The sequence below is a fragment of the Mugil cephalus genome, chromosome 9, assembly GCF_022458985.1.
Source record: "Mugil cephalus isolate CIBA_MC_2020 chromosome 9, CIBA_Mcephalus_1.1, whole genome shotgun sequence".
Taxonomy (NCBI): domain Eukaryota; kingdom Metazoa; phylum Chordata; class Actinopteri; order Mugiliformes; family Mugilidae; genus Mugil; species Mugil cephalus.
Window position 1 is genome coordinate 14092784 of NC_061778.1, and position 16688 is coordinate 14109471.

At 44.4% G+C, this 16688-nt stretch overlaps 1 protein-coding gene across 3 annotated transcripts; it reads right to left on the reverse strand.

Moving 5' to 3' along the window:
- Positions 1–444: 444 nt before the first annotated feature.
- mnta (MAX network transcriptional repressor a) lies at positions 445–15508 on the reverse strand. 3 transcript variants are annotated; one of them, XM_047593462.1, is made up of 7 exons: positions 15205–15505; positions 9966–10587; positions 9520–9561; positions 9166–9277; positions 3475–3667; positions 2610–3302; positions 445–2500 (listed from the first exon to the last, which is right to left on the reverse strand). In XM_047593462.1, exons 1-7 carry the CDS (start codon positions 15275–15277, stop codon positions 2493–2495), a joined length of 1743 nt encoding a protein of 580 aa, XP_047449418.1. In that variant the 5' UTR covers positions 15278–15505; the 3' UTR covers positions 445–2492. The 3 variants fall into 3 exon arrangements, with proteins under 3 accessions (XP_047449418.1, XP_047449416.1, XP_047449417.1); XM_047593460.1 differs by having other exon boundaries at positions 445–3302; XM_047593461.1 differs by lacking the exon at positions 9520–9561 and having other exon boundaries at positions 445–3302; positions 15205–15508.
- Positions 15509–16688: the final 1180 nt, after the last annotated feature.

Sequence of the window (16688 nt, forward strand, 5' to 3'; positions counted from 1 at the left end):
CTTTCTACATTCTTCCTTTTGTTTCAGTACTTTCTTGTTACTTTCTTCTTTACTACTTTTCATTACTTATTTGTTACGTGTTACTTTTCAGTTACTTTACTATTAGTTACTTTTTCATTGCTCGTTACTTTTAGTTACTTTCTACTTTTCATTACTTGTTTCTTTTTAGTTACTTTACTTTTGGTTACTTCATTATTCCTTCCTTTTTAGCACTTTTTTGTTAATTGTTACTTTTTTAGTTAGTAATTTTACGTTACTTTGTCCTTTTTTCGTTACTAGTTACTTTCCGTTAACTTTTTCCATTGTTAGTTTATCCTTTTTTGTTACTCATTGACAATGATAAATGCAGTAATGGTTTGATGTAAATATAAAATGCTCTTTGCATTTCTGTGGCTCCAAATATAAAATAATCACTTCACTTAAAGAAACAACTCCACACATGTGTAAACATAATACAATTTATTAAGTATCCTTCTTTTTTTTCTTTTTTTTTAATATAAATTTTAAATGTTACATATTTTCCAGGCTTTTTACATAATACAGTTAGAACTAAATGCAGCCCAACATTTACAGGCTATATGTACACAACTTGAACTTTCTCCATAGGGAAAACACACAAGTATATTGTTGCTCCTTCAAGTATCTGGATCCCCATTAACTCTTACACATTTTGTTTTGCTGCAATATGATTTCAAAAGGAAATTGTCGTAAAATGTGAAGCTTGATTTATCTTTGCACTAAATTAGTTCTTTATTTTAATAAAATCCTGCTGTAATCATATTGCATCAAATCAAAATACAAAGCAGATAAGGACCGAATACTTTCCAAAGTGGCCGAACGTGATATGAATATGGGAAGAGGTCTGTGTAGTCGTAACCCCCCCCCCACTGTACATGGTCCCAAGAAATAAACAGAAAAGAAGCTATATTATAAAATTTACATAAAACAAAAGTTATTCTACAAATGAAACAAGCATCAGTAAATCTTAAAATACAAAATCAGTTTACATTTTATGTACATTTGATACTTTAATAAAGTAATCGCAATTTTGAAAAAGGGTTCGACTTCAGATGAATGCGCTACTCTGCTTCTGTTCACATATCAGTACATTCAGGTTAAATTAGAAGAGCACAGTATATTGCTGTTCTGCTAAGTGCTATGTTAAACTGCAGGTCGATTGTTTATTGAGAGGAGCAGAAGTTTTCACAGTGCTAGCATTGGAAAAAAGGAAAGTCTTGAATAAACACATTAACTGGATTCATGTCGGCTGTTGAAGTCACTTTGTACCGTTCCCCCCGTTATGAAAGAAAGAACTTAAAATCTCTGCCAAACATCTTACGCATTCAGTAATTTGTTGAAGTTCACGAGCGCCGTAGTAATCGCTAAATCAACAGTCATGATGGCTGGCGAGCGGTCGCAGCAGGCAAACACGCATCCTACTACCACTCGCCCTGCGAGACAGCACAGAAACACACTTTACTATACGTCGTGGACCTTTTCGTGTATTCACATTCAATATCTCCTGCCTTCACGTCCCTGACTCAAGCTGATGCATGTAAACTTGCCTCTGCCTGTGTTGACATTATGGGGGAACAGAAACTGCCACTAAATTATTTATATTATTTATACATACTGATATAACATTATCCCAAAACTTCTACTTGTGCTCAGTGTATGATTGCCAGTATGTTTGAAGGAAAACTACTAGAGAGAGTTAACAATATGATTGTAAGTCCCGCGCTAAAACCCACACTCAAACAAGACTGCACATTCTTCTGCTCAGTGGTCATTGTGTGACTGATGTCCTGCAGCATGACACTTCCCTGGAAGATTACCCCCCCTCCTTGCCCCCCCTCAACACGGTGTAGATTTCCACTAAACGCAAACAGCCAGCAGGGGGCGCCATTGTCGTGTGCACCTTCACCGAGGACAGCGGCTCCAGTGCAGGAGCTGGAGTTCAGTGCATGTTTTAGCTCCAGTCCTGCAGCATGTGGCTGCTGAGGAGGAGGAGGAGGAGGAGGAGGAGGAGGAGCTCCTCTGAATCACATTCTCAATGTGCTGGTCATGGCTCCAGCTCCTGACCCCACACTGTCTGGACTTTGTTCTGGCAGCGCAACATGAAAATAACTACTGCTCCATCATATGCAGCAACAGATAACCAGCGAGGGCCCAGAGCTGCACTCCAGCCCACTGTGTATTATTATTACACGCACTCAGCGTGTCGACCCTCAACCACACGTAGCCCCGGTGTGTCCTACCAGGACCTGTGCTAGACTAGTACTGTAGGAGGTTTGCAGTTGGTCTGAGGATTGTTCCCAGGTTTGTGTCCGCTGTAATGCTTGTGAATGATATTAAGTTCTGCAGATCTCGAGGTCTCCGGCAGCTCTCCTGCCCTAGTGGGGGGGCTTGTCGCTGGCCTGTGGGTTCCCCTCTATGTCGGGGTGTCTGCTTTCAGCCTGGTGGTCCTGCCACGTGGTGTTTTCAGCTCAGCTTCAGAGTGCTGATGGGGAAAGAGGGCATGGTCACCATGGTCACAGGGTTAAGCACCGTCTGACCCACCAACTGTGGGTGGTGCGCCATCATTTGGGTGCTCACTGCTGTCTGCTTACCAACTATGGTGGCAGCTGGCTGGGCCGACGCGGCGCCGTTGATGTGGGGGTGGGCGTGGTTCAACGTGTGAGTGATGTGACCGACCACAGCTGGCTGTGTGACGGCCACCGGTTGAGAGTAGAGGGTGGGTATGTGCTGGCTCAGGTGAGCCACCGGGTGCACGGTGATGTGGCTGATGTGCTGGTGGCCCGTGGCTAACTGCACCGAGCTAGTGGTGGAGGGCGCCAGGTGGGCGATGTGTTTGGGACCCCCTCCCTGGATGACGTGGTTGACTGCCTGAATGACTGAGGGGTGGGACACCGAAGCGTGGGCGATGACCGTGGGGTGCAGACTGGGCGTGGTCACCATCTGCGCCTGGGCGGGGATCAGGGGCTGGCTCGGGGTGACGGGAGTGCTGGATGTAGTGGCTGCGAGCGCGGGCGGGGCCGCGGGCTTGGACAGCGGCTGCGGAGGAGTCACCGGGGGCAGCAGCTGGACCTGGGGCTGCTGCAGAGGGGCTTTGTGCTGGATGGAGATGTGCTGGGTGATGAAGGAGGTAGTGGTGGTGGTGGCGGGCGTCAGAGCTGGGGTCTGAGCGGGTGTTGCAGTCTTGTGCAGCTCGGGTTTCATGGTCGGAGGCACGGTGGGCGAGGCCGACGGCTCTCTCGGCGCGGCCTCTTCATCTAGATCGTCGTCCATGATGTCTTCACATTCTGCATCACAAACAAATGACAATATTATCAGACTCAATCCATGTTGCACCAAGATTAAAAAGTGGAAAGTGGAGATTTCACAGGTCAGAGTTAGTGGTTATCAGGACAGACACGTCTTACAGGGGTTGCAATGCCCTCAGAGAATCAAATCCCACACTGACTGTCCTCCTACCTGAGGCGGTGGAGGTTGAGGCCTGGTCCTCCTCAGGCTGCACCGTCTGTCTGAGGACACGGTCAATCTCTATCACGTCCATCCACTGGCTCAGGTCGTTCTTCAGCTCCGCTAGTCGCTGCTGGGTCGCGATCTTCTCTCTGGCCAGTCGCTCCATGTCGTGCTCGTACTCCTTCTCTTTACGCTTTAACGTCTGAAGGGAAAAAGGCACAAAACGGAGAAAGTGTTGGCTGCGTTTTGTTTAGGAAACTGTGAACACAGCGGGAGTTGGTGCCAGTTGAGGTTCAGTTCATTACGTTGACATGTAGGTGATGATGAAAGTAATATGTTAAGACTTGCTTGGTGGTTTTGTATCACACTGCAGTGCATTGATTTATGTTCTTCTTGTTAAAAACATCATCAAGTTACCTTTTGGATGTGTAGAAATAAATGACAACTCTACATCCTCACGAATTAGGACAGAGTTGAATCAATCTTTCTCAGGCTGTTCTCAAATATTTATTTCTATTCATAAGAAAATGTTTAAACAAATTTGAAAAAAGTATTTAGTATTTAGTTTATTTTAGTATTACATCGGTTTCGGATACTTCTTCCACTACTCTGAACTGAAACAGCTTTGTGGTCCAGGTTCCGTTATCGTCTGCACTGATATTGAAAAGTCGCTTACACATGCTCCCTCCTTACTTACCGAGAAGTAATGAGAGAAAATTATACATCAACCAGACTTTACAGCCCATTAATCAAGAACACGTCTATCAAATATTGATCTAATAATAAATCTTGACTAGCGTCTGACTGCAGCAGAGGGAGGAAGGAGGAAAGAGACATGGATGGAAAGTAGGAGGGGCTTCCAGGCAATGGCTCCCTGACCCAATTTCCCTTAACCAGCTGACACATGACAAAACCAAACAAAGTCATCTGGACTTCCTGTTCCCTGCAAGACGAGGAAAAGTTACCAATGAAAACTCAATTAAACTCCACCTGAAATCCTCGCTATTCAAAGAGTTCAAAGAGTTCCTGGGGAGTGGCGTTATTCAATCGAGCACAATAATTACACCACAGGATTTATCACGTCGAACGCAGCTTGGTTAAACTCTCCAGCCTGCGCTCAGGATCAGGGAAGTGACACCGCCTGAAACCTGCCACCAGCAACCTGATGACTCGCTGTCATAAAGCTCCGAAGGGTGGACTTCCTGTCGGTGCTCATGCCAGCGTGTGCGGTGTTTGTGTGTGTGTCTGAGCATAAGGTACATGTGCAAGTCATCCTGTGTGTGAGATTAAGTAAAGGGCATCTGTACGCGTTGTGTGTGTGGCCTACTTGCGTTGGAAGTGTTTCTGCTGGCGTCGCCTGTGCATGTGCACCTACAGTACAATGCACATGTTCATAAATAGCAAAGGGGGACAAAAGGCGGGCCCTGTGTGATTGGGCACCTGTCTCTCTAGTCCTTATCCAGGATTAGAAATGCACGGGCCAAGCGCTCTGTGCTTTGGCCGTGTCCCGCCGGAGGTGTTGTCAGTCACTCAGACACAAACTCAGAGGGAGTCTCGTCGACCGTTAGCCCAAGACGGAAAAAAACACGAACAACCTATTTAACCTAATCGCTTTAACATAAACAAACAGATTTTTGTTGTTGTGACCAATGGGACAGGCCCAGCATCAGTGCTCTCTGTCTGTCTAGTTTGTCTTGGACCAACATACAAGCAAGAATTGCACCATTTCCTTTAATGGAGGAAATCAAATACTGAAGTGCACTACATTTTAAAGCTTAATTAACAGTACACAACTGTACACAACCGATACCAACGCAAAAAAACAAAAAAAAACAGCATCATTAGTTTAACAACATCATGTGCTTAACTGAATCTTTTGGTTGTCATGGAAACAGTTGAAAACCTCTCAAAGTTTCCTCGGGAACCCTTAAAAGACCGTGTACGCTGGGTGGCTGCCTCCTTTTACCCCCGTGTGGCAGGCAGCCGTACGCATGTGGCGCCACAACTGTGCATGCGAAGAAGTATGACTCATGGAGTGGGAACGAGAGGGAGAGAAGAAACGCTCCACAAACACAGAGACCCACTGAACTCGCCCTTTTTAACGGCGGACGGAGGCGTGCTCGTCCCTTCTGAGGCAGTTAGTCTGTTAACCATCATAACTAAGTCAGCGGCAGATGGATCCCACATGACTCCATCGCCACGCTCGTCGTTTCACCAGGTCGGTGAGACGCAAACGTGCCAAGAAGATTCTTCGCGCATGACCGCGTCCCCATGAGTGTTCAGACCCCTTTCCGCGCAGGCGAAGGCCTCACCTCGCTCTGTTTGTGAAAATCTAGAGCAGCGCTGAGCCAGGCTGCATTTGTGAGCGTGTTTGTGTGTGTGTGTGCGTGAGTGAGTGCGCATGTGCGTGTGTGCAAGGTAAACACAGCTCGAGCTCTGTCACAAGCAATGCGAGTGCCGAGCACATGGCCCCACGGAGAGCGGGAGAGGGAGGGCGGCAAATAGCGGGGGATTGAAAGAGAGCAACACAAGCTGTACTCACTGACTCACTTTTGCAGCGGCCGGGAACAGACAGCACAAGGCTGGGTTTTTTCTTAAAGGGCCAGGAGCACAGGGGGGGGGGGGGGGGCACGTTGCAGACATGCTGCTGCTCGGCCTGGCTGACTGATGAGGCTTCTGCACACGGGTCTTGTGACAGTAAGGTAACCATAAACCCTTGTCTTACTGGGTCTTCAAGCTGATGGAGAACTTCACGTGATGCCTGACTCCAACAATTAAAGGCTTGTCTGTGAGGGGGGGTGCCTAGTTTTGCACGCCATTCCTTGTGTGCGAGCTTGTGCTGGCTCTAGCTGGCCTAATTACCTCATTTTGGTTAGTCAGCTGGTCAGTAGTCCAAAATACTGGAGCTGTGATCACATAGTGTGGCTGGACAAGCAATAGTCTGAGTCTTACAAAAAAGTTTCATAAAGACAACACTTTAATATTCCTGCTTTATAGTATATTGTTAATTAGGATCTTTCAAAGGACACATATCTGGTAGTTTCTAACATTAGTGCAGCTATGTTTTAAGGCAAGGCTTCAAAGGAAACACCACACTGAAATCAGCTCGTAATGCTGCCAGTATTAAACATTTTTTAACTCCTCTATACTGAGCAGATGGCCCGCCACGTTTCAGACTGGCATTTGCGGACAAGCAGCAGAGGAACAAGTTTAGTCGGCTTTGAGGAGGAAATGAAGCGCGAGTGGAGTAAACTGAGCCTTGTGTTTACCGCTCCACGCTCCCTCCCTGCTGCTGGCAGCTAAGCCTTGTGGTATGGCAAGTCCTGCCTGTTGCAGCGCTGGGCGGGGGCCCAGCACGGGGGGTGACGTCACGCGGCTCAGGCTGGCCATGTGCTTGCTGCTCATGTGGCCTTAAAAGCTCAGAGAGGCAGGATGGAGGGAAGGAGGGGGGAGCAGAGAGGAGGAGCGCTAACGCATCAGGGCTTATTTTACAGCCCTGGCATGCAAAGCTCAACTACAGTCTCAAGGGGAAAGCCTTCAGGAACAAGCTGTAACACCTTAAAGGAAAAACCAGACGCCAAGTATAACTCATATAACACAAATAATTGGTTTATGTAACATTTTGTCTTCTAACTGCAGAGTCATTTTCACTTTAAATACGACGAGGCTGTGGAATCAGACGTACGAAGCTGTGGCTATTGAATTTCTACGGAGAGCTGATAAAATCCTCCCTCAGTAACAATATTCATTTTCAGATAAACTCTTATTTGCCGTCAGATGAACACTCATCGCGTAAGATGCTGAGTCTAAAGCTTGTCATTTGAACCTCTCCTAAGGTGGTTTTGTGTGCAAGCTGCCAGCCCGGAGGAAGCCAAGGACAGGGGCGGGGAGGGGAAGGGGCGGGGCGGGAGGAGGCAGCGCTCAGAGAGAGGTGTATGCAGGCAGGACACGCGTTCGTACCACCCATGTCAAGATGCCAGTGCACGCACGTGTTCAGTCTTTATTTGAGCGTCCTGTCACCCAAAGTTCCCTTCTTTCACTCCGCCCCTCCAAAACAAAACAACACCAGCCAGGACAAAGGAAACGGCACCTCGCGACTAAGCGGCACGTACGAGTGAACTTACAAAAGCAGCTAAACCGGAGTGACCTACAATACTCAGACTGTTAAAGCACGGGGTTAACGGAGTCCGACTAGAATTGGTGACCATCTTTGAATTAAGTGGGAAGGGTTATGAAAGCTTCTCTTGCTCTATTTTCCTTAAATGCAGCCATTGTGGAGCTCGGCTGCTGATAGGAAGAGACAGGCAGGTCAGTCTGCCAGACCGACACACCACACACACCGTGTTGCTTAATCACAGAGAGGGGCACAGGGAGGGAGATTGGGTGACAAGCTATGCACCCACGCTGTCCTAGTTTCCCTCAGTATCCACACACACAGAGAGGAATTACCAGACTGCAGCTTCTCAGAGCATCAAACCAGCAGCTTCTCTCGAATATTAACATTAGCAGACCTGCACCACAGTTATATAATGAGGGATATGAACAACAGAGAGACGGTGCTTTCATAGCGACCTTAAAAGTTTAGTAATAACTACCAAATGAAACAACTGCAGCGTTGAGGTAAAAATATAATAAAAGCTGAGGCTATGCTACAGAATGTACCTATAAAGGAAAATGACCCCACGGTAGACACCAACGCCCTCACAGACACAGTCTGAAAGAGTTAAACTAGGCCAGTGGAGTTTTACACCAGCTGTTTACAGCCGGGATACTCTCACGGAGTGTCTGACCCACACACGGTGAGTCACCGGTGGAGACGCCGCACGTCAACGATGGCGCAAATGGGGAAAGGCTATTAGTTCAGTTTGAGCATCAAGGAAGAAGAAGATGAATAGATCACCAATTATTTTAGATGAACTTAAACGGAATCTCAAAGCTGCTAACGTAACCCATAATCACGTTCATCACGGCCAGAGTGTAACTGCTTATTTAGAAGCGTACACATGCTACAACAACCATTATAATAACAATAGACACAAAAGGGCAAAGATCGTCAGGCTTGTTTTTTTGCAGCTGAATCATAAGAACGTGCTACATGGATTACAGGCTTTTGCGTTCGCAGTCACCGTTGACTTCAACTTAAATAAGGTTCCCGCTTAATACAAACAGGTAGTGAAACAGAGCAGAAAGTGAAGCTTTCCTCGCGTGACGCATGTGCTGCAGTTGATTCTCGGCCACCGAAATACTGAGCACTCGTGACTATTTGTGGGCAACGCTTAACAGGAACAGATGAGGACTGCAACGTGAATTCAAAAAATAAAATAAATAAATAAATAAAAAAAACTTCATCCATGTTGTATCATGTATCTTTTCTTCCTTACGTATATAGCTAAAAATAATCACTTTCCAAACACTCAAGTATTTTGTGGAAAGCAGAAATACGATACGTGAATAAATACAGCTGGAACTTCACAACTATTCGCTCCGAATGAATCACGTCTTCTCAAACACAGAAACAAACCCTGATAATTACAGCTGCGATCACGCGAGCCCTCCTCCTGCACTGGAAGCTCCACTGTGGTTTGGATTTTTACGAACACAGAATTCATTTTTCTGTAGTAATCACGAGTAGCAATTAAACCCGTACAAACGAGTCTTTGATGAATGCTATATGCCAGCTGAATTAGAAGACAGGCTTACCTGAATGTATCTCAGCGCACTTCTCAGCACACTCAGGTTGGAGGTTTTCTTCTCATCGATGTTCGGGATGTTCTTCTTCAGAGTTTCAAAGCACTCCTTCAAATGTGCTCGTCTGACAAACACAAGACATAGACAATAGACTTTACACAGCTGCTACACTTCCATTTATCCAAAACCAGACGACAACACAATCTAAGCCCAAGATGAAGCTTAACATTAAATTTAAACTGCTGCAAATTAACGTGAGAATGAATTAATTCCAGAGAAATTGTTAATCCGGCATCAGGAACTAACGGGAAAGGACTTGTAAAGTAACTCTGTAAATTATTGTTCACGTAGACAGGTTGAACCCACCTGTTTTTCTCCAGCTTGTTGTGCACTTCTCTTGTGCCCGTCCTGCCAGAGCACAGAAGAGAGTACGATAAGATATTCATGCCCAAAGGGGCAGCGTGACAAGATTAATCAACATCAGCTGAAGCTACTTCTTACTTTGTTTCTAGAGATAATTTGGTGATAGAACAGTCAAGCATGTCCCATGTAAAGCAGAATTCATCATCTGGGCTGAGTAATCATAACATTAACAAGCACACTTTAGAAACTAGTAGATTAGGTGGACAACACATTTCACATACGACACATGATCATTTTGTACAGACAATGTAACAGCTTTACAAATGCTATATCTTTCTACTTGGAGACTTATAAAGGATTATGGACAAATACACTGATTGAAAAATTGAACGTATCAGTTGCAGCCCCCATGTAGCTATAAAGGAATTAGTTGACGGGTGAACTCTTACCCTCCAGGTCTCTTCTTGCCGTCTAGGCGGCCGTCATCAGGCGGACTCCCCCGGCTGATGGGGCCGTTCTGTAGGGGAGCCTGCTGAAGTACGTGGGCCGCATGGGGGAGCAAGGCGTGCTGCTGCTGGGACGAGACGATGGAGCCGGGATAGCGCTGGAGCAGCTGCTGGTGTGCCTGCTGTTGCAGTTTAGCGTTGTTAGTTGGGGTGATGAGCTGCGGGTGGTGGTGGTTCTGGATCAGTGGCTTGTGGTTGGTGGTCACCACGTTCGAGTGGTCAGGTTTGGGTTGTGGAGAGCACAGCAGAGCCGCGGCGCTCTGCTCCTGCGGGGAGTGGGGGTCTCTCTTAGGGGAGGCCAGCGGAGGAGCAGCCGGGGGAGAGAGCGTGGCGACAGGCAGGGTGGGTGAGCCCGTGTGGTTGGGAGTGACCACTGGGATGGGGATGACCGTGATGGGCATGGAGGGAGGAGGCAGAGACGGCGGTATGGGTGCAGGGCGGCACTCGCTGTGGAGCTCCTCTGCTTTAGAAACATTGTTGATGTGTGTTGTTGAGTTACAGTTAACGTCCGAGTGCCTCAGCTCTGTCAGCTGCTGCAGACGCAGCTTTTCCTTTAGTTCATCCTCTGTGGAGGAAAAGAGATCTGTTAGCAGCAGAAATCCAGCGGCTTCCTCCCATACATACCGCACAAATAACAGTACCTAAAAATATGAAAACTCTTAATATTTACTTCATGGAGCTAAATGACAACAACACTGCGATATTCACAAAGAATTTCAGGAATGTGTGAAGGGAAGTAAACCTGGCCAGTTTTACTTTCAAGCCCTCATACCAACCAAAACGAGGCCTTTTATCACCCCAATGAAAAAGTCAGAATAACAAGTTAACAACAAAACTAAAACTTTATCCAAAACTCATGTCACATGATGTCATTAGAACATATATATATATACATATTAGAACAGAGAATATTACTATTCATCAGCCGCGCAGCAATGTCAAAGAAACGACTCTTTTACCACAACAACTGTGAATGCTCCATTACTATAAGATCAGTTTGTATGTTCGGGTTCAAACACTTGCTGTGGTTTAGACAGAAAATTTGAATTTCTGGGCTGATTCCTCGTCCTTTAGCGTCCTCGCCTTTTAACATGTACAGAATTCTACAAGAGCATAATTGAAGTCTAGCTTCAAGCTTCCTCTGACACAATTAAGCTGTTGGTTCAATAGAGGTAGAACCTGCTGTAATTTAATCTCAGTCACAGTCCACTGACCAAGTTGTGCAGGGAACGTGAGGGCGAGTCCTCATCCTACCAAGACACATGTCCAAAATTACTTTTAAGATCTCTGAAAACATGTTTAAGTCGAGGGTATACCATGTTGAATACTGTAAGGACAGTAAAATACAATCCCAGTTTATTTATATTAACAATTATTAATAAGCTTATCAATGTAGGTGGTGGGTTTTCACCACGTTGGAAGTAAAAAGAAACGGTCTTTGAAGTCGTCATGCATTTTCATTTAACAAACTGTCCTTGTAGCTATGAACCCCCCTTCACATTTGAAAATATTCAGTATTTTTATGAACAACAGAATGAACTAAATTTGTTCGTCTTGCTGCGATCCATCCAATCATCTCCACACTATTAATGTTGCTGAAAGGTGCTGTGGTTGCTATGGCAGCTGTGGTGTTAACAGTCAGAAATGTCACATACCAGTAGTCGTCATTGGTTTCATTATGAGGGAGACCAGGGCACTGCAGCAGTAACACTCTCATACCTTCACACAAGACTAGAGATCCACAGGTGGAATAGACTTGACAACTAAAACCACTATGTTCCCCCTAAATACTCTACACAATGTAAAGTATTAACAAGGTACATGTTACAGTGACCGTCCCCTAAAGAATGCCAGTGTTGTTAATGTAGATTTTCAGCCTTTAATGCACGCTCATTTGTTAGTTTGCTAGTAGCGTAATACAACAGTCCTTCGAGAAGTCAAAGGTTATAAGAAGTTCATAAGAGTCCATTCAAAACTATGTTTACAAGGTGTATTTTGTGGTGCTGTTGAGTTGTAATGTACTGAAGTGAGAGGTGGTTCTGTTACATTCGAAATAAGAGGCTAATCAGTTTCATGAAGACGAGCAACATTGGTGGTCGTTTGTTTGCCTGAGTCGGGACCTTTACTGACCCTTGTTTCTGGGACTGAGACACAGGCGACGTGGGTGAAGTCACAGTTGACCTCTGTAGTTCTTTGAAGTCGGTTTGGTGTGACCCTACCTTTACGAGGCAGTGGTTTTAATACAATGCTGTGACAGACTCTGTTTCTTTAATCATACATTTAAAGGAGGCTCAATTTTGTATTATGTAAAATAATTCTACAAAGAAACACCCAATACTTTAGTGATATGAGATACATTGAGTGTATAGTGTACAACAGATTACAGTCTAATTGTATTTGTCCAGCTGTTAAGAGTTCAAAGTTCAAGAGCATTGTAGCCCTACTTTTCCACCCACAAAACCTTTCACCGAGTCTCGGTGCAACTATTACAACCCATTAAAAAAAACACCTCCAATATAGTCTTCTGTGTAACAGAGCTGTATTTTTTTTAACTCCTATAAAACCATGTGTATTATGGACAGTGATGCAACTTTCTGAATATGTCAGCTATTGCTAAAATCATGTGCAAGTAAGAGGAGACGTTTCCAGTTCCAAACAGCTTTTGAGATTATTTTTAAATCATGTCACACCTGACAGTTCATTTTTTGAATGTATGTATACTTCACTGTGCTGAAAACCGTCAACTCCGAGTAAAAAAAATACAAAAGTACAAAATGTTCTGGTTAATGTTCTAGCTTTCTTACGGTGCATTTTCGGTTATGATACCTAATAATTAGGTATCGTGGCATCGACCCCCGCCCACACACACATAAACACGAGACCCTGTTTGAGAGAACACCTATGAAACGGTCACAAAAACAAGAGGGTTCGTATAGACATTATATAACTGCAGCAGCACATAGAGAAACACTGGCCTACTTTCCTCCACACAGTGACCTGCTCTACAGTAGCAGAGTGGGAGGAGGGGGAGGAATCTGCTCTCCCAATGCAGCAAGGCGGGAGGAGCTGGGAGAGGGAAAAAGAAGGAGCTCCCACTATGAGCTCAAAGTTAATGTCTTCATAAGGCTCAAGAACCACAGCCCCGATCACAATCACCCATTCACTAAACACTTGAGCGTCCACACAAAACCTGCTATATTAGTACACAACACCGGCTCGTGCGGGCCTCAACTACACAGTGAGCTTGTTCACTTCCGTACACCTAAGCTGTTGTGTTATCTCGTTAGCGTGGAGATAGAGATGTTCCCTAAATTCTGCGCTGAGATAGTTTAAAGCCTTTTCTACAAAAGTAGTTCAGCTCATCTTAAAAATATTTATCGTCTGAGTCACATTTGCCGCAGCTCAAGAATCTACATGTTCCAAGTGGACTATTTTCAGCTTCACTTCCTTGTAATAGGTTAAACTGTTGTAATAGAAGAATGACTTAATCTTGTGTTTGTGTTTTAAGTTATGCTTTAATTTAAAATGAAACATCTTTCTATTTTGTAGAAATCAGACTAATTTAAACTAATGTGTATCACTTCTAACACAAATACAGCATAGGACTGACATTAAGGTCACTTGTCTCTTCCATCTGTTGTTACGTTAAATAGCTTAATCTTTATGATTATAATTCCACACCCTCTGTAATGGCTTTTAATCTGAATCCATTATCTACAACCATCCAAACTTTGAGATCCAAACACAGCCCTGCACGGAATATAGGACATTTTAGATTTTTTGTTGTACACTATTCTCCTACAGTGTTGACATTAAGTGGATGTTGGTAAAACTGCCACAGAGCATTGTGGGAATGCAGAGAGAATTTACTTTCTAACAAAACATTGATATATCTTGGTTTTCAATGAGGTTTGACTGAATCAGGATCGGCCTCACTGGGCGAGCATGTTAATGCCACAACAAGGCTTGGTTTCAGTTGTCTGGATTGCGATGTCTGCATCTTATTTTTGTATATTGACTGCACGAACAGTATGTCTACATGTTACTTTGTGCTTCAAGATTGTTGTGTTGCTGGTGCAACGCGCTCCAAATGTATGTTTCAGAAAATAAATCCACAAATCATGTTTGCAGAGCGTGAGATGCGCAGGTATTTATGACGGACTAAATGCTGTAGTGAGTCATCTTCTCCATAAACAATCTTTGGGAGGGGTTGCCCAGCACGCACGTGGTGAAAGGGGCGGTGTCACCACTGCTGTTTAGCGCGCGGGGGCGTGGCTTGTCGGCCCACGTCATCGACAGACACTCGAAGCCCTCCACGAGCGTCTGAAAGGCCAGAGTTTGTTGGGCTTTTTTTTTTTTTTTTTTTTTCAAATAAACAACACACGAGCAGACCGAAACATGGAGGCACGCGGCGTTACATTGCCGCAACACGTCGTACGTGGAAGCAGCGGGAGGAACTGAGCCGCACAGACTAGTATTAGGGAGAGCCTGACAGCCAGAGACACATGATCCCCAGCGGACGATGTCAGGTCATTATGTAAAACGAGACTGGCATTCCCTGCGCCACCGCCCTTTACCCCCTTCACGTATTTTATTTATCTCAAATGTTTCGAAGCAGCGTGTGCGGTTGGTCGGAATGACAGACCGAAGCAGAAAGGGAAAGGATCGGAAAAAAAAAACTTAACAGTGACGCTGCATGTTAACTGTCTATGCAGCAGGTTTCAATGCAGTAACTCCTGACGCTGCAGCAAAAAAAAAAAAAAAAAAAAAAAAAAAAAAACGAACGCTTCACAGCTATCTCTGACAGATATTATTCAGGATAAGACGCAGACTGCTACATGAACCAAAGAAGGGGCTGACTAAATTGCACAACAGCGTCTGAAAAATCAAAATGAATATGAAAGTAAAAGTTAAAAGCCACCGACTGACGGAGACGCATGTCTTCCCCATATATATATATTTTTTTTTTAATAATTCAAATGCACTATGACGGAGGTGCATACTGTAATTAGTTCAGAAATGGCGCTGGGAAAATAACGATAAACGGGGATTATCTGTAACCAAGCAAACAAACAGTTCCGCCGCGCGTCTCGTTGAACGTCTGGACTGCGTTACAAATTATATTTCCTGGTTACCCGCGTCGGAAAACTATAACGTTATTTATAATAAAACACAAACTTACCACGTGCTTTCTGTTGTTGCTGGGCTTGCAATTCCAAAAACTTGGCTGCTTCCAGGAGCGTTTCGATGCTCATTTCTGTCCAGGTGGAGACACTGGCTTAGATCTGAAGAGAAAAGCGGCGAAGCGAATGCGATGAGCGCCCGTGTACTACAGGGAGAGGTCCCCAGTCTAAAGCTGGAAAAAAGGGTAATCGGATACCCCCTCGGAAGAAACTACCACTTACGTAGAAGAGTTACAAACAAGATGGCGCTCAAAGTAGTACGAACAAATAAGGTTTGTGAATCACGCACCGTTTGTAACCGCCCACAGAGAAAATGGCAAAACACGGAACACGATGTGGACGGTGACCGAGCTGTAAACCGGGTGGGCTGAGTCATACCCGTGAGTGTCGGTGACCGATGTTCATTTTAACTTGTTGGAAAAAAATTATTAAAAAAAGAAATTAACTCTGTGCTGCCCAGAGCCGTCATTCTCCGCCATGTGTCGCTTAGCAACCAGTTTAGATCAACTCGGCAACAGCGACCGTTAACAAAGATGGCGTTTACTAACTACAGAATTATTTAATATTATTAAATATTATTTAAACTAAACCTCTATTAATGCCACTTGTGGTGAATTGTGCTTTCTAATACGAATTACCACTTAACCCGCAGAACCAAAAAGAAGCAGGATATTGGAGTCCAACATCCAAGCTCCCCACCCCAAACACCATGAATATAAAATTATTCTAAATTACTCTTTATCACCACAGTAAACAGAGGAACGAAAGTAAAAGTACTCACGTGGAAACAGGAGTTTCATGGTCATGTATGTGTGCAACATTTTAATGAAGCAGCTAGTGAAGGTAGTTTTCTGCCACATTTCTGCTTAATAATACAGACTATTCAAATATTATTAACCTGAATCTGCAAGGAAATTAGTAAAGTACATAATAAATGCGGAGGATTATGGTCAGCCCGAGCCTCAAGTTAATTCACTTGAAGCTTATATTTTCACTGCATAGAGCAACTATGTATATTTAAGCTGATTACTGCAACATTACAAGTTACATCATAATCTAACCCACACAGGTCTATCTGGAGGAGCATTACAAACATAGACATCCAGTACAGTATCCTACAGAAAAATATTGTTAGTATGTTCTTTCAGTGACTTTTTGGGAAATAATTCGCTGATTACGTGTAACAAACAGTACACAGTAAACAGACTGGGGGAATCATGGTAAAAGACATGCTTTTTCTGTAACTGTCTGTCCCTCATTTAAACAACTAGCAAATCATATTATCAATCATTGATTAATTTGTTTATTACTGTTGTTAAATCAGCCAAGTCTGAATAGTTTATCAATTTTCTCATCCTATCTCAGCAACGGAGCAGCGTTTCTCAACGTGAAGAAATACAATAATCTACTTATGGCCTTTTAAACTTTAAAGTGCATATTACAATACCAGCCTAATGAAGCAGCAGATCAACAAATGGGCCAG

Excerpts from the sequence above, each read along its gene's own strand:
- mnta (XM_047593460.1), bottom strand. The coding sequence starts at position 15,277 with ATGAGCATCGAAACGCTCCTGGAAGCAGCCAAGTTTTTGGAATTGCAA. Across the intron at positions 9,278-9,519 it reads AACAAGCTGGAGAAAAACAG|ACGAGCACATTTGAAGGAGT; the intron begins GTGGGTTCAACC and ends TGTGTTTGTCAG. Across the intron at positions 3,668-9,165 it reads GTGCGCTGAGATACATTCAG|ACGTTAAAGCGTAAAGAGAA; the intron begins GTAAGCCTGTCT and ends TTTTCCCTTCAG.